The sequence below is a fragment of the Narcine bancroftii genome, chromosome 3, assembly GCF_036971445.1.
Source record: "Narcine bancroftii isolate sNarBan1 chromosome 3, sNarBan1.hap1, whole genome shotgun sequence".
In the NCBI taxonomy this organism is placed as follows: Eukaryota; Metazoa; Chordata; class Chondrichthyes; order Torpediniformes; family Narcinidae; genus Narcine; species Narcine bancroftii.
In genome coordinates this window covers 27360577-27378865 of record NC_091471.1, presented here as the reverse complement: position 1 = coordinate 27378865, position 18289 = coordinate 27360577, and the positions used below count along the sequence as shown (strand labels likewise).

The window sequence follows — 18289 nt, the reverse complement described above, 5'->3', positions numbered from 1 at the left end:
GGGAGCGGCAGCGAAGGTTGAGGACGAGTCACTGCACATTAAGGTAAGATAGTCTTTATTACTACTTCATTGGGGTAAAGGATGAGTGTTAGGGCTGTGTGTTGTTGGGAGTGCCAGATGTGGGAGGTCCTGGAGTCTTCCAGACTCCCGGATGTCCATATCTGCACTAGGTGTGTCGAGCTGCAGATTCTTAGGGATTGTGTTAGGGAACTAGAGCTGCAGCTTGATGACCTCAGGCTGGTTAGGGAAACAAAGGAAGTCATAGACAGGAGTTACAGCCAGGTGGTCACGCCAGGACCACAGGAGGAGGAAAGGTGGGTAACAGTTAGGAGAGGGACAGAAAAACGTAAGGTGCCAGAGAGGAGCCCTATGACTGTAACCCTCAGCAATATGTATGCCTCTTTGAGTACTGTTGAGGAGGACATCAAAGTTGGGGTCAGCCCCTGTAGCTCAGAAAGGTAGGGAAAGGAAGAGGAGGGCAATAGTGGTAGGAGACTCCATAGTTAAGAGGACAGATAGGGGATTCTGTGGATGCAGCAAGGAGAACAGGATGGTGGTTTGCCTCCCTGGTGCCAGGGTCCGGGATGTTGCTGCTTGTGTCCCGGATATCCTAAAGTGGGAGGGACAGGAGCCAGAGGTCATGGTACATGTAGGTACCAATGACATAGGAGGTCCTAAAAAGTGAGTACAGGCAGTTAGGTAGGGAGTTAATCTCTGGATTACTCTCTGTGCCACGTGACAGTGAGAATAGAAATAGAATGAGGTGGAGGATTAACACGTGGCTGAAGGGGTGGAGTAAGGGGCAGGGTTTCAAGTTTCTGGATCACTGGGACCTTTTTTGGGGAAGATGTGACCTGTACAGTAAGGACAGGTTACACTTAAATCCCAGGGGGACCAGAATCCTGGCAGGGGTATTTGCTAGGGCTACTCAGGATCCTTTAAACTAGAATGTTTGGGGGAGGGAGCAAAATAGTACAGAGCAGTAAGGAGAAGGTTAGAATGCAAACAAAGAAAGTTTGTAATAAGTATCTGAATATGGATGGGCAGGTGTTAGAGAAGGGAAATGCTCTGGAAGAAGATGAAGGGCAATTGGCAGGAAAAGGAAATAATGTTGTTATTAAAGATGAGGGAAAACAGGGATTAAGAATTGGGAAATCTCTGAAATTCATATATTTTAATGCCAGGAATATTGTAAAAAAGGTGGATGAGCTGAAGGTGAGGATTGATACTTGGAAGTATGATGTGGTAGCGATTAGTGAGACATGGTTGCAGGAGGGATGTGATTGGCAGCTGAATATCCCTGGGTTTCGTTTCTTTAGGTGTGATAGTCAGAGGGGCAAGAGGAGGTGGTGTTGCATTGCTTGTCAGGGAGAATATTACAGCGGTGCTTAGGCAGGATAGATTAGAGGGCTCGTCCACGGAGGCTATTTGGGTGGAACTGAGAAGTGGGAAAGGAGAGATTACACTTGTAGGGGTGTATTATAGACCACCCGGAGGGGACCGAGACCTAGAGGAGCAAATCTGTAGGGAGATAGTGGATATTTGTGATAAGCACAGGGTTGTAATTATGGGAGATTTTAATTTTCCACATATAGATTGGGAAACACTTTCTGTGAAAGGGCTGGATGGGTTAGAGTTTGTGAAATGTGTGCAAGATAGTTTTTTACAACAATATGTAGAGGTGCCGACCAGAGAAGGAGCAGTGTTAGATCTACTGTTGGCAAATGGGATGGGTCAAGTGACGGAGGTTAGTGTTGGCGAGCACTTCGGGTCCAGTGATCATAATGCCATCAGCTTCAATGTCATTATGGAAAGAGATAAGTCAGGGCCAAGGGTTGAGGTTTTTGATTGGGGGAAAAGCTAGATTTGAGGAGATGCGAAAGGACTTGCAGGGTGTGCATTGAGACAATTTGTTTTATAGGCAGGATGTAGTAGAGAGATGGAAGTCTTTTAAAGATCAGATTTTGAGAGTGCAAAAGCTTTATGTTCCTGTTGGGTTAAAAGGAGGGGCAAAAGGTTTGAGAGAGCCGTGGTTTTCAAGGAATATTGGAAACTTGGTTCGAATAAAAAGGGAGGCGTACATTAGGTATAAGAAGCATGGAATTAAGGAGATGTTTGAAAAATACATTGAATGTAAGAGGAATCTTAAGAGAGGAATTAGGAAAGCTAAAAGAAGGTACGAGGAGACTATAGCAAGCAGGGTGAAAATTAATCCAAAAAAGTTCTACAAATATGTTAATGGTAAAAGGAAAGCAAGAGATAAAATTGGTCCCTTAGAGAATCAGAGCGGAAAACTGTGTGTGGAGCCTAGAGAAATGGGGGAGATATTGAACAGTTTATTTTCTTCGGTATTCACCAAGGAGAAGGATATTGGGATATGTGAGATTAAAAAAAAAAAAGCAAATTGGGTAAATATGGAGAATATAGTGATTACGAAAGATGTAGTGTTAGGGCTTTTAAGGAATATAAAGATGGATAAGTCTCCGGGACCAGATGGGACCTTCCCCAGGACACTGAGAGAAGTAAAGGAGGAAATAGCAGAGGCTCTGATGGTAATTTTCCAAATGTCATTAGAGATGGGGATAGTGCTGGAGGATTGGCGTATTGCGCATGTGGTTCCGTTATTTAAAAAGGGTTCAAGGAGGAAGCCTGGCAATTATCGGCCTGTAAATTTGACGTCTGTGGTAGGTAAATTAATGGAGAAAGTTCTTAGAGATAGTACTTATAAATATCTGGATAGACAGGGTCTGATCAGGAGCACTCAACACGGATTTGTGGGCGGAAGGTCCTGTTTGACCAATCTGATTGAATTTTTTGAAGAGGTGACTAGGAATGTGGATGAGGGTAGCGCGGTGGATGTTGTCTATATGGACTTCAGTAAGGCCTTCGATAAGGTACCACATGGAAGGTTAGTTAGGAAGGTGCAGTCTTTAGGTATAAATTTTGAGATAGTCAAATGGATTGAACATTGGCTGAAGGAGAGAGGCCAGAGAGTGGTAGTGGATAATTGCCTGTCAGGTTGGAGGCTGGTGACCAGTGGTGTGCCTCAGGGATCTGTATTGGGCCCATTGTTGTTTGTTATATACATTAATGATCTCTATGACGGGGTGGTGAATTGGATTAGTAAATATGCAGACGATACTAAGATAGGTGGAATAGTGGATAATGAAGAAGGTTTTCAAGGATTGCAGAGGGATTTGGGCTACTTAGAAAAGTAGGCTGAAAAATGGCAGATGGAATTTAATGCTGATAAGTGTGAGGTGCTTCATTTTGGTAAGAAGAATCAGAACAGGACGTGCGTAGTAAATGGGAGAGCATTGATGAATACAGAAGAGCAGAAAGATTTAGGAGTAACTGTACATCGTTCCCTGAAGGTAGAAACTCATGTGAATAGGGTGGTGAAGAAGGCTTTTAGTATGCTGGCCTTTATCAATCATTGCATGGAATATAGGAGTTGGGAGGTGATGTTGAGATTGTATAAGGCGTTGGTGCGGCCTAATTTAGAGTTCTGTGTGCAGTTCTGGTTGCCTAATTATAGGAAGGATATAAACAGAGTGGAGAGAGTGCAGAGAAGATTTACTGGAATGTTACCTGGGTTTAAGCATCTAGAGTACAGGGAGAGATTGGGCAGATTAGGTCTTTATTCTTTGGAGCGTAGAAGGTTGAGAGGGGATTTGATAGAGGTATTTAAGATTATGAAAGGGATAGACAGAGTGGATGTGGATAGACTATTTCCGTTAAGAGTAGGAGAGATTGAAACAAGAGGACATGAGTTAAGGGGCAGAGGTTTAGAGGTAACATGAGGGGGAACTTCTTTACTCAGAGAGTGGTAGCGGTGTGGAATGAGCTTCCGGGAGAAATAGTGGCGGCAGAGTCAATTTTATTATTTAAGAAAAAGTTGGACAGGTATATGGATGAGAAGGTGGAGGGTTATGGTCATTGTGCAGGTGGGTGGGACTAAAGAGGAGTGTTTGGTTCGGTGTGGACTAGAAGGGCCTAATGGCCTGTTTCCGTGCTGTAATGTATGTTATATATGAAAGGTTGGATAGGTATATGAACAGGAGAGGTGTGGAGGGTTATAGGCCAAATGCAGGTCAGTGGGACCAGGGGAGATGTTCAGCACTGACTAGTAGGACCACTCTGGCCTGTTTCTGTGCTGTAAGTGGTTATATGGTTTGTCCTCACTTATTTGTCAATGCAAATCCTTTTCTAAATCAGTTATTTCCTTTTCAAGTTGTTCTAATTTCATAAAATATTTCTTTATCTTAGATGTATATCTTATTATTTGACCTCTTAAATAACTCATGCCTATTAGAATAAAAAGAATAGTCTCTTTCTCACTCAATTCTCCTCCATGAATCTACTAATCTCAAATCCTTCATCAATGAAAATGTAACTTTAGCTGCTTTACTTCTAGTAACATTTCTACCAGATCTATCCAGCAATAGATCAAGACAAAAATTAAAGTCTCCTCCTATTAACACATTTTCGTTAGCATTTGCTAAATTCAAAAATCTTTCCTGTTTAAATTTCTCATCATCTAAATTTGGTGCATATATATTCAAAAAGATCCAAAATTCAGAAAAAAATTTTCAATGTACCATTATATATCTGCCTACTGGATGAGCAATAATATTTTGTACCTTAACTGGAAGATTTTTATTAATCAGAATTGCTACTCCTTTTGCTTTAGAATGAAATGAAGACACTGCAAAATAATCCTACCCAATCTCTTTTCAGGTTTTGATGCTCAGTTTCAATCGAATGTGTCTCTTGTAAAAAAAAAAGCTATTTCTACTATGTGTGCCAGTATTTTTTTCTTTTTCATCGGGTTTTTAAATCCCATTAATGTTAATAGTTGAAAAATGTAACATTTCACCCATTGAATGTTTTAGTAATAATACCATATCTCACCCATACCTCATCTCTGCCAATTCCTAATTCTACTACATACTATATTCAAGGATATTATTTATTAACTATTCCAGATGAAACACAAAAAAGAGAAAAGAAATCCTGTTTTTTAAAAAAAAAAATAAAAAGCACCCTGCTAATGTTAGTAATATATAAAAAAAAAATTACTCCCCTCCTTGTTTTGGGTAGTGGCCTGTGCCACAAAATGCACACATGAATTGCAGCTATCAGCCCCTCCCTCCCTACTCTCCCAAATCCATGTTATTATAATTTTATTTACTTAAAAAGGACAGATCACCCCTTATCAGTTGCACACCCTGGGGGACACCCTGGGGGACACCCTGGGGGACACCCTGGGGGACACCCTGGGGGACACCCTGGGGGACACCCTGGGGGACACCCTGGGGGACACCCTGGGGGACACCCTGGGGGACACCCTGGGGGACACCCTGGGGGACACCCTGGGGGACACCCTGGGGGACACCCTGGGGGACACCCTGGGGGACACCCTGGGGGACACCCTGGGGGACACCCTGGGGGACTCCCTGGTTGTTTCAAATATTACTTTTTTCCTTCCATGTTCTCCATCTTTCTTTTTTTTTTACACTTTTTAAAAAAAACTTTGTTTGGGAGAGCTGGGTTTCACCAACATGACACTGTCATCACGTGACCCCCACCCCCACCAAATAACCCAGTGGTTAAACATACTTTGAGGACCTAGATACAATTTAGAAAACATTTTGGTTTATTGAGATTTTCTCCTTCCAGTCCTATGTTCTCTAATTCTTTCTTTAAATCTTCCATGATTGATGTAGCCTTAAAAGAATGGTATCGATTTGGCATTAAATGTTTTAAAGATTTATTTATCAAAGGAAGTCTTGTTTCTTTTGAACAAAGTTAAATATAGATTACCAAATACTCATTTTTTTTGTTATTTACAGATTAGAGATTTTTTGCAATATCAATTAGATACATTCTCTATGAGCACTTGTAAGAATTTAATAGTTGTAAATTTTAATGTTGTTGGGAATAATTGAGGCTCCTTGAGATAAAATTTTAAAAGCCTGAGAACAGGACTTACAGCTTTTAATCTCTGAAGAAACTTGGAATGCTTCATCTTTATGTGCCCATCACTTTCTCCTACAATTTAGTCTATAGAGCTCACAAGTCCAAGGTCAAATTATCTCGTTTTTATGCGGATACATCTCCTCATTGTGATAGATGCATCAATGGAGGTACTTCATTAATTCATGTGTTTTGGACATGCCAGAGCCTTGAGAAATACTGCAATGAAATATTTCAAACTTATCTTTCATTTTAATTTTTTTTTTAAATTGATTTTAATGAAGAACTAATACAAACAAAAAGTGTACAATTCAATAAGATAATATGCAGTTAAATAAACTGACTAAGATATTCCGTATATCACTAACATACATAAATTGTAAATCATATCCATAAACATTTTGAAAATAGTATATACCATTTTATGGAGAAAAAACTCTTATGAAATTAAAAAAATAAGGAAATAGTAGAGGAGAAAAACTCATACCCCTTACCTAATCAAGTTATCAGATGCTATATATGACTAGTATTAAAAGAAAAATGATGGTTTAAAAAAAAAAGTAACATGGAAAAGACACAATTAATTACATTGGAGTAAAGTTATAAAGTAAGATAGTGAGTCATGAGATACTAGTCATATATAGCATCTGATCACTTGCAAGTGATCCCAGGAATTAACTGCCAATCTGCCTTTAAAATGACTAGTGTGAAAGCAAAGTCAACGCCGGCATCAGATGATGTCGTCTCATGCCAGGGATTGATGGCCTCAACCCCTAGTACAATCCCCGGCATCTCCAGGTGCCGGCGATGAGATCAGGCAACTGTGAAACTGTGGGATTGAAATGACCCAAGTTTTTACATGAGGGCAGGAATATGAAGGAAGATTAAAATTAAGGTATAAACTTTGTCATGGGAAATTTGCAGCGGGAGAGAGATAGAGAGGAAATAAATAGCAATAGCGGACAATTTTTAAACAGCAGAGAAACTCCTCCATGAATGCTCCATGGATGTAGCTGAGCATACAACCCTTTCTCTGCTGCATGGAATTATGGGAGGGCAGGTCTGTCATTGCTTTTTCCCCATGGTACTTATAAATTGTACACAATAGTGCTACCAGCATTCCCACACTGTTTAAATTGTACGTGATAGCACTACCAACTTTCCCAATCCATTTAAAAATTGTCCACTATAGCTATTCATTGCTTGCACTTTCCCACAATCCCTTATAAAGGTTTGTGTAGATCGGAACAACAACAACAGGGGCTGACAGGCATACTGTGCTGTACCATCAAGCTTAATTATGTTATAATCAGGCATGATTAATTTTGTTCAAATATAAGATCATAATACATTGAACAGGATTTAGCGCAGGTCCACCATCACCCAATGCGTCATGAGGTCACTGGTTTCTTCAGTCCTAACCCTGGGATGGCTCCTTGCAAATGTGAAACGTTCAGTGTCCCAGTTTGGAGTGGTCAAGTGTGAAAAGCCAAACCCCCAGTACTATCCCAGGACACTGAACAGCCAATTTAGTGGGATGCAAGTGTGAAAGGGGCTATAAATGACCCCTATAACTTCTGGAATTTCTGAACTTTTTAAAGTTAATTTTAAGTCTATATCTTTAACTTCCTTGTTTGGTATTGTTGGAGAGAGTGGTAGAACTCTAATGACATCTGATTTGCACGTATCAGCTTTTACTTCTCTATGCCTTGGCGGGCAGTGTTGCTCAGATGGAAGGACATTACTCTGCCTTCTCGTGCTCACTGGCGACAGGATGTGATGTCATGTTTAAAGTTAGAGCAGATTAGGTGCTCAATTTCTGATTTGAATTTAAATTTTCAAACTCTGTGGGGACCTTGTATGAATTAGTTTCAGAATCTCTGATTTAATATGAATGTAGAAGTGTTGACTAATAAGGCAATTTATTACTTGGATCAGGAATTCTCTTTTCCTCTCCTTGCCAAACAGCTTCATTTTTGGTAGTGGGATAAAAGCATTTCTTAATAATAAAATATTACTGTAATATAATTTGTTTAATTGAGAATGTGGGGTACCTTGGATGAACTGGTATGATCTAAATGTAATGTGTGTTTTTTTTAAACATTTTAACATGTAGTTTTCAATGTGAAACTTCAACTTCAATAAAAATATTGAAAAGAGATTGTGTTGCATGGATTGGCAAACTAACCATTAGGAGCCGCTAATTTTAAACTTTTGTATATGTTACCTATTTAGAACTATGGAACCATAGAACGCAACAGCACAGAAAACAGGCTATTCAGTCCTTCTAGTCTGTGCTAACCATTATTCTGCTAGATCCATTGTCCTTCTCCCATTCCATAACCCTTCAGACCTCTCTCATCCATGTATTTATCCAATTTATACTGTGCACATGTATCATTTGTCTGTATTTTACATGAAGGACCAGAGAACATTGTTTTGTTGGGTTATACCTGTACAATCAGATGTTAAATAAACTTAAACTTAAAACATTCATTCCTTTCACTATCTCACACTGCAACTGGGCAACTTCGAAAAAATGCACTCCGTTTATTAATGAGGCACCTTCAGTTGCTTTTTTTTCTAAATGTTCCATCTCAAACACTGTAAAGGCAGCAGCTGCAAGGGAACCCCAATATCTACCAGCTTTCCCCAAGTCACAGACCATCCAGATTTGGAAATTTAACAATTAGAATCATGGAACTACTATCCAACAGCACCGTGGGAGTATTTTCACAAAATGGATTGCTACTATTCAGAAGCAACAAAGGATGAGGAATACTGGCATTCCCAGCAATCTCCACATCCTTTAAACTTACTAAAAATGCTGGCTAATCAAAAATACGGTGGAACTAGATACTGCTTGGCTTATAAAGTCTTTTTGAATTCCACTATCCATGCATCTCAGCAAAGTATTTTTTTCTAAGTTGTACATCCAACCATCTTTTGAAAATCAGTGTACAATCTGCTTCCAATCTCTTTACAAATTGTGTATTCCAGACCACTGCCTCACATTAACATTCATGTCTCCCGTTTATCTTTTGCCAATCAGCTTATACGGAAAATCTCCATCTCTTTGTTTCTCTCTGATGTGCTCCATTTTAATTTTAAGCAGTTGTGTAAAATTTCCCCAGGTCCTTTATCCTCTGGGGAAAGCAAGTCGTCCATCCGGTTTCACAAATCATGTTGAAATTTCTCATCCCTTGATTCATTCTCTAATGAAACTCCCCTCTGACAACTTCCAGCATTTTTGTACTTGTCTTCCACATTTCCAGTTGCCACATTTTCTCTGTCCCAGATGTTGCCCTGACACCTGAGTATTTTCAGTCTATCAGTTGTTATTTCCGTCATCTCCACATATTCATTCACAATCAATTCTTAATGTACGATCTTGCAATACTTACATCAAAAAATAAGGGATTGTAAACAGTCAGTGGGAGATCTATATGGCCAACATGTCCTGGGCAATTGGTAAAATCCTGAGCACAGGTACCGCATATTTCTTTGGAATCAGCTGGACCCAATGCCAGATCATACAGGCCATTTGCTGCTGGATTGCCCACACTATCCAACAGATTAGGATTAGTGATTGCCTTTACACTCAGTTTCCTGGAAAATAAGATAGAATTTTGAGATATTAAAGCAAGTTAAGTCATAAAATAAGGAGAAATAAATCCTGCTTAACATAGCTCATGTGCTTATACTCAAAAGTTATTTCAAAAGCAATGCAAGTCAGTCAGAGATTCCTGATATCACATCTACATTTCAAAGCGAAGCATTTCAAGTGACTTCTGCTTCAATGGGGGAAAAACTAATTTTGATTCAAGAACTGGCACACATCTCTGACTGGTTTCACTGAATTACCAAGAAATTATTGCTGACAGTCCATTTGACACAGATGACATTGGGCAGAATACAACAAATGTACAAACACGACGGATTCGCTGATTCAGGAAGTGGAAAATTTCTGGCATCCCAAGTGAATCGATAGTTTTTTGGAATATTTTATTTAAAAGATTTTCCATACATGTAATTAATAAATCATTATACAATTTGATAAGGGTTTCACTTGAAGAAATTTTCATTCATTACATGATGGTTATGTGACAGGCCCAGAGGATCCCAAAACCCAGCAGCAATAGAAATTCACCAAGATAAATGGTTACTTAAACAAAAGTTACTTTTAATTTTCTTTAAACATAAAAGCAAGATCAAACTTTAACTTACTACTATTAACTTAATCCCCTGCTAATTCTTAGCACACGTGTATGTAATGTGTGTATAAATTCAGAAAAGTGCTTTGATTCGCAGTCCAATCTCACTTCTCACTCCTCCAAGTTCACTGGTTGCAGACAATTCTTATACTGTCCACAGAATTTAACATTTATGAATCTCCACCAGGCTTTGGCGCTTGAAAGGTAAATGGTTACTCCTCAGGAAGGTTCTTGTTGGTTTTCAGAGATAAATTTGTTGCTCGTTGGATACACACAACTGATTCCTTCCAATCAGCCACTTCAGTATCTTGCCCCATCAGAGTTTTCCAGATGATAGCCTCTTTCTTTCAGGTCACCAAAGAGTTCCTTTTCTGTTTCCCTTATATCAGGTGAAAAATTAGACAGCCAGACATCTCATCTTGTATGGACCATGAGGATTTTGAACAGGCTGAACTAAGAACTCACAACCAGTCTTTAAAATGGGATTTCAAACAAACTTCCAAAAGCCACTGCAGAAAACCAGTCGTCTCTCTCTTTGTTTCTCTCTCTTAGAGAAAAACTGTTTGACTTTCTCTGATTGCAAAACCACATGACCTTCTTAGAACTGCAATCTACATTCAGACAGAATGTGGCACTGAGTCCGTTCATCTATTGCTTTCCAAAACAATAATCCATTACTCCTCAGCATGCCCAATTAACACCTACTTGTGAAGTCCTTCAGTGAAGCAGTTTCCATCGACTTTACAAAGGTACTGGGGCCTGTGCTGACCGGCTTGAGCCAAGCTCTTCCATTTTAAATCAGATCTTTAATACTGTGTTTTGAAGTGTTTGTATTTGTTTGTTCTTTCTTTTGCTTGGCTTCGCGGACGAAGATTTATGGAGGGGGTAAAAAGTCCACGTCAGCTGCAGGCTCGTTTGTGGCTGACAAGTCCGATGCGGGACAGGCAGACACGATTGCAGCGGTTGCAAGGGAAAATTGGTGGGTTGGGGTTGGGTGTTGGGTTTTTCCTCCTTTGCCTTTTGTCAGTGAGGTAGGCTCTGCGGTCTTCTTCAAAGGAGGTTGCTGCCCGCCAAACTGTGAGGCGCCAAGATCCACGGTTTGAGGCGATATCAGCCCACTGGCGGTGGTCAATGTGGCAGGCACCAAGAGATTTCTTTAGGCAGTCCTTGTACCTTTTCTTTGGTGCACCTCTGTCACGGTGGCCAGTGGAGAGCTCGCCATATAACACGATCTTGGGAAGGCGATGGTCCTCCATTCTGGAGACGTGACCCATCCAGCGCAGCTGGATCTTCAGCAGCGTGGACTCGATGCTGTCGACCTCTGCCATCTCGAGTACTTCGACGTTAGGGATGTAAGCGCTCCAATGGATGTTGAGGATGGAGCGGAGACAACGCTGGTGGAAGCGTTCTAGGAGCCGTAGGTGGTGCCGGTAGAGGACCCATGATTCGGAGCCGAACAGGAGTGTGGGTATGACAACGGCTCTGTATACGCTTATCTTTGTGAGGTTTTTCAGTTGGTTGTTTTTCCAGACTCTTTTGTGTAGTCTTCCAAAGGCGCTATTTGCCTTGGCGGGTCTGTTGTCTATCTCATTGTCGATCCTTGCATCTGATGAAATGGTGCAGCCGAGATAGGTAAACTGGTTGACCGTTTTGAGTTTTGTGTGCCCGATGGAGATGTGGGGGGGCTGGTAATCATGGTGGGGAGCTGGCTGATGGAGGACCTCAGTTTTCTTCAGGCTGACTTCCAGGCCAAACATTTTGGCAGTTTCCGCAAAGCAGGACGTCAAGCGCTGAAGAGCTGGCTCTGAATGGGCAACTAAAGCGGCATCGTCTGCAAAGAGTAGTTCACGGACAAGTTTCTCTTGTGTCTTGGTGTGAGCTTGCAGGCGCCTCAGATTGAAGAGACTGCCATCCGTGCGGTACCGGATGTAAACAGCGTCTTCATTGTTGGGGTCTTTCATGGCTTGGTTCAGCATCATGCTGAAGAAGATTGAAAAGAGGGTTGGTGCCAGAACACAGCCTTGCTTCACGCCATTGTTAATGGAGAAGGGTTCAGAGAGCTCATTGCTGTATCTGACCCGACCTTGTTGGTTTTCGTGCAGTTGGATAATCATGTTGAGGAACTTTGGGGGACATCCGATGCGCTCTAGTATTTGCCAAAGCCCTTTCCTGCTCACGGTGTCGAAGGCTTTGGTGAGGTCAACAAAGGTGATGTAGAGTCCTTTGTTTTGTTCTCTGCATTTTTCTTGGAGCTGTCTGAGGGCAAAGACCATTTTTCTTGGAGCTGTCTGAGGGCAAAGACCATGTCAGTAGTTCCTCTGTTTGCGCGAAATCCGCACTGTGATTCTGGGAGAATATTCTCGGCGACACTAGGTATTATTCTATTTAGTAGAATCCTAGCGAAGATTTTGCCTGCAATGGAGAGCAACGTGATTCCCCTGTAGTTTGAGCAGTCTGATTTCTCGCCTTTGTTTTTGTACAGGGTGATGATGGTGGCATCACGAAGATCCTGAGGCAGTTTACCTTGGTCCCAACAAAGCTTGAAAAACTCATGCAGTTTGGCATGCAGAGTTTTGCCGCCAGCCTTCCAGACGGATTCCATCCATACCTGCTGCTTTGCCACTTTTCAGTTGTTCGATTGCCTTATATGTCTCATCCAGGGTGGGAACCTCATCCAGCTCTAGCCTTAGGGGCTGTTGAGGGAGCTGGAGCAGGGCGGAATCTTGGACTGAGCGGTTGGCACTGAAAAGAGATTGGAAGTGTTCTGACCATCGGTTGAGGATGGAGATCTTGTCGCTGAGGAGGACTTTGCCGTCTGAGCTGCGCAGCGGGCTTTGGACTTGGGGTGAGGGGCCGTACACAGCCTTCAGAGCCTCGTAGAAACCCCTGAAGTCGCCAATGTCCGCGCTGAGCTGGGTTCGTTTGGCGAGGCTAGTCCACCACTCATTTTGGATCTCCCGGAGTTTGCGCTGAAGATGGCTGCATGCGCGACGGAAGGCTTGTTTCTTCTCTGGACAGGACGGCTTTGTAAGGTGAGCCTGGTGGGCAGCTCGCTTCTTTGCCAGCAGCTCCTGGATTTCCTGGCTGTTTTCGTCAAACCAGTCCTTGTTTTTCCTGGAGGAGAAGCCCAGTACCTCTTCAGTGGATTGCAGTATGGTAGTCTTCAACTGATCCCAGAGGGTTTCAGGGGACGGGTCCGTGAGGCGGGTTGCATCGTCGAGCTTTGCTTTGAGGTTTGCCTGGAAGTTTCCTCTCGCTTCGTCTGACTGCAGGTTTCCAACATTGAACCTCTTTCTGGGGGCTTTATTGTTCCTGGGCTTTGGTTTGAAGTGAAGGTTGAGCTTGCAGCGAACCAGCCGGTGGTCAGTGTGGCATTCCGTGCTAGGCATGACCCTGGTGTGGAGCACATCTCGTTTGTCACTTTCTCGCACCAGGATGTAGTCCAGGAGGTGCCAGTGTTTGGATCGGGGATGCATCCAGGTGGTCTTAAGGCTGTCCCTCTGCTGAAAAAGGGTGTTTGTAATGACAAGCCGCTGTTCTGCGCAGAGCTCCAACAGGAGGCGCCCATTGTCGTTGCACTTGCCGACGCCATGCTTGCCCAGGATTCCTGGCCAGGTTTCTGAGTCTTTGCCGACGCGAGCGTTGAAGTCGCCCAGGATGACAACCTTGTCGGCTGTAGGGGTGCGTTGGATGAGGTTGCGCAGGTCGGTGTAAAACTTGTCCTTTTCTGCTGGTTCCGCCTGGAGGGTTGGAGCATAGACACTGATGAGGGTGATGTGACGCTTGTTCTGAAGGGGGAGTCGCATGGACATGATTCGGTCCGAGAGGCCTGTTGGAAGGTTTTCGAGTTTGGAGGCAATGAAGCTCTTGACCATGAAGCCTACACCAGATAGGCGTCGTTCATCCGAAGGCTTGCCAGACCAGTAGAGTGTGTAGCCCGCGCCGCGTTCTTGGAGGCTGCCTACATCTGCCAGGCGGACTTCACTGAGAGCGGCTATGTCGATGTCAAGTCTGAGGAGTTCATGTGCAATGAGGGCAGACCAACGTTCAGGTCGGTGGCTGTCAGCCTTGTCTAGCATGGTTCTGATGTTCCAGCATGCTAGCTTGAGTTTGTGAGCATCTTTTGAGGGGGAGGACGTGGAGGGGGAGGACGTGGAGGGGGAGGACGTGGAGGGGGAGGACGTGGAGGGGGAGGACGTGGAGGGGGAGGACGTGGAGGGGGAGGACGTGGAGGGGGAGGACGTGGAGGGGGAGGACGTGGAGGGGGAGGACGTGGAGGGGGAGGACGTGGAGGGGGAGGACGTGGAGGGGGAGGACGTGGAGGGGGAGGACGTGGAGGGGGAGGACGTGGAGGGGGAGGACGTGGAGGGGGAGGACGTGGAGGGGGAGGACGTGGAGGGGGAGGACGTGGAGGGGGAGGACGTGGAGGGGGAGGACGTGGAGGGGGAGGACGTGGAGGGGGAGGACGTGGAGGGGGAGGACGTGGAGGGGGAGGACGTGGAGGGGGAGGACGTGGAGGGGGAGGACGTGGAGGGGGAGGACGTGGAGGGGGAGGACGTGGAGGGGGAGGACGTGGAGGGGGAGGACGTGGAGGGGGAGGACGTGGAGGGGGAGGACGTGGAGGGGGAGGACGTGGAGGGGGAGGACGTGGAGGGGGAGGACGTGGAGGGGGAGGACGTGGAGGGGGAGGACGTGGAGGGGAGGACGTGGAGGGGGAGGACGTGGAGGGGGAGGACGTGGAGGGGGAGGACGTGGAGGGGGAGGACGTGGAGGGGGAGGACGTGGAGGGGGAGGACGTGGAGGGGGAGGACGTGGAGGGGGAGGACGTGGAGGGGGAGGACGTGGAGGGGGAGGACGTGGAGGGGGAGGACGTGGAGGGGGAGGACGTGGAGGGGGAGGACGTGGAGGGGGAGGACGTGGAGGGGGAGGACGTGGAGGGGGAGGACGTGGAGGGGGAGGACGTGGAGGGGGAGGACGTGGAGGGGGAGGACGTGGAGGGGGAGGACGTGGAGGGGGAGGACGTGGAGGGGGAGGACGTGGAGGGGGAGGACGTGGAGGGGGAGGACGTGGAGGGGGAGGACGTGGAGGGGGAGGACGTGGAGGGGGAGGACGTGGAGGGGGAGGACGTGGAGGGGGAGGACGTGGAGGGGGAGGACGTGGAGGGGGAGGACGTGGAGGGGGAGGACGTGGAGGGGGAGGACGTGGAGGGGGAGGACGTGGAGGGGGAGGACGTGGAGGGGGAGGACGTGGAGGGGGAGGACGTGGAGGGGGAGGACGTGGAGGGGGAGGACGTGGAGGGGGAGGACGTGGAGGGGGAGGACGTGGAGGGGGAGGACGTGGAGGGGGAGGACGTGGAGGGGGAGGACGTGGAGGGGGAGGACGTGGAGGGGGAGGACGTGGAGGGGGAGGACGTGGAGGGGGAGGACGTGGAGGGGGAGGACGTGGAGGGGGAGGACGTGGAGGGGGAGGACGTGGAGGGGGAGGACGTGGAGGGGGAGGACGTGGAGGGGGAGGACGTGGAGGGGGAGGACGTGGAGGGGGAGGACGTGGAGGGGGAGGACGTGGAGGGGGAGGACGTGGAGGGGGAGGACGTGGAGGGGGAGGACGTGGAGGGGGAGGACGTGGAGGGGGAGGACGTGGAGGGGGAGGACGTGGAGGGGGAGGACGTGGAGGGGGAGGACGTGGAGGGGGAGGACGTGGAGGGGGAGGACGTGGAGGGGGAGGACGTGGAGGGGGAGGACGTGGAGGGGGAGGACGTGGAGGGGGAGGACGTGGAGGGGGAGGACGTGGAGGGGGAGGACGTGGAGGGGGAGGACGTGGAGGGGGAGGACGTGGAGGGGGAGGACGTGGAGGGGGAGGACGTGGAGGGGGAGGACGTGGAGGGGGAGGACGTGGAGGGGGAGGACGTGGAGGGGGAGGACGTGGAGGGGGAGGACGTGGAGGGGGAGGACGTGGAGGGGGAGGACGTGGAGGGGGAGGACGTGGAGGGGGAGGACGTGGAGGGGGAGGACGTGGAGGGGGAGGACGTGGAGGGGGAGGACGTGGAGGGGGAGGACGTGGAGGGGGAGGACGTGGAGGGGGAGGACGTGGAGGGGGAGGACGTGGAGGGGGAGGACGTGGAGGGGGAGGACGTGGAGGGGGAGGACGTGGAGGGGGAGGACGTGGAGGGGGAGGACGTGGAGGGGGAGGACGTGGAGGGGGAGGACGTGGAGGGGGAGGACGTGGAGGGGGAGGACGTGGAGGGGGAGGACGTGGAGGGGGAGGACGTGGAGGGGGAGGACGTGGAGGGGGAGGACGTGGAGGGGGAGGACGTGGAGGGGGAGGACGTGGAGGGGGAGGACGTGGAGGGGGAGGACGTGGAGGGGGAGGACGTGGAGGGGGAGGACGTGGAGGGGGAGGACGTGGAGGGGGAGGACGTGGAGGGGGAGGACGTGGAGGGGGAGGACGTGGAGGGGGAGGACGTGGAGGGGGAGGACGTGGAGGGGGAGGACGTGGAGGGGGAGGACGTGGAGGGGGAGGACGTGGAGGGGGAGGACGTGGAGGGGGAGGACGTGGAGGGGGAGGACGTGGAGGGGGAGGACGTGGAGGGGGAGGACGTGGAGGGGGAGGACGTGGAGGGGGAGGACGTGGAGGGGGAGGACGTGGAGGGGGAGGACGTGGAGGGGGAGGACGTGGAGGGGGAGGACGTGGAGGGGGAGGACGTGGAGGGGGAGGACGTGGAGGGGGAGGACGTGGAGGGGGAGGACGTGGAGGGGGAGGACGTGGAGGGGGAGGACGTGGAGGGGGAGGACGTGGAGGGGGAGGACGTGGAGGGGGAGGACGTGGAGGGGGAGGACGTGGAGGGGGAGGACGTGGAGGGGGAGGACGTGGAGGGGGAGGACGTGGAGGGGGAGGACGTGGAGGGGGAGGACGTGGAGGGGGAGGACGTGGAGGGGGAGGACGTGGAGGGGGAGGACGTGGAGGGGGAGGACGTGGAGGGGGAGGACGTGGAGGGGGAGGACGTGGAGGGGGAGGACGTGGAGGGGGAGGACGTGGAGGGGGAGGACGTGGAGGGGGAGGACGTGGAGGGGGAGGACGTGGAGGGGGAGGACGTGGAGGGGGAGGACGTGGAGGGGGAGGACGTGGAGGGGGAGGACGTGGAGGGGGAGGACGTGGAGGGGGAGGACGTGGAGGGGGAGGACGTGGAGGGGGAGGACGTGGAGGGGGAGGACGTGGAGGGGGAGGACGTGGAGGGGGAGGACGTGGAGGGGGAGGACGTGGAGGGGGAGGACGTGGAGGGGGAGGACGTGGAGGGGGAGGACGTGGAGGGGGAGGACGTGGAGGGGGAGGACGTGGAGGGGGAGGACGTGGAGGGGGAGGACGTGGAGGGGGAGGACGTGGAGGGGGAGGACGTGGAGGGGGAGGACGTGGAGGGGGAGGACGTGGAGGGGGAGGACGTGGAGGGGGAGGACGTGGAGGGGGAGGACGTGGAGGGGGAGGACGTGGAGGGGGAGGACGTGGAGGGGGAGGACGTGGAGGGGGAGGACGTGGAGGGGGAGGACGTGGAGGGGGAGGACGTGGAGGGGGAGGACGTGGAGGGGGAGGACGTGGAGGGGGAGGACGTGGAGGGGGAGGACGTGGAGGGGGAGGACGTGGAGGGGGAGGACGTGGAGGGGGAGGACGTGGAGGGGGAGGACGTGGAGGGGAGGACGTGGAGGGGGAGGACGTGGAGGGGGAGGACGTGGAGGGGGAGGACGTGGAGGGGGAGGACGTGGAGGGGGAGGACGTGGAGGGGGAGGACGTGGAGGGGGAGGACGTGGAGGGGGAGGACGTGGAGGGGGAGGACGTGGAGGGGGAGGACGTGGAGGGGGAGGACGTGGAGGGGGAGGACGTGGAGGGGGAGGACGTGGAGGGGGAGGACGTGGAGGGGGAGGACGTGGAGGGGGAGGACGTGGAGGGGGAGGACGTGGAGGGGGAGGACGTGGAGGGGGAGGACGTGGAGGGGGAGGACGTGGAGGGGGAGGACGTGGAGGGGGAGGACGTGGAGGGGGAGGACGTGGAGGGGGAGGACGTGGAGGGGGAGGACGTGGAGGGGGAGGACGTGGAGGGGGAGGACG

At 49.2% G+C, this 18289-nt stretch overlaps 1 protein-coding gene across 4 annotated transcripts in view; it reads right to left on the bottom strand.

The window, feature by feature from the left end:
* Positions 1-18289, bottom strand: part of polr1a (RNA polymerase I subunit A) — a 217102-nt gene that overhangs the window by 185277 nt on the left and 13536 nt on the right. For 2 of the 4 annotated variants that reach the window (XM_069923653.1, XM_069923652.1), the window contains exons 1-2: positions 9384-9470; positions 5996-6198 (exon numbers count right to left, since the gene is read on the bottom strand). Coding sequence is in view for 3 of the 4 variants with exons in the window: in XM_069923652.1 (XP_069779753.1) it covers positions 5996-6031 (36 nt within the window). In the remaining variant the exon portion in view is untranslated. Of the gene's footprint in view, positions 1-5995; positions 6199-9383; positions 9589-18289 lie in introns of those variants that run through there. The other 2 variants (XM_069923650.1, XM_069923651.1) reach the window with 1 other exon arrangement.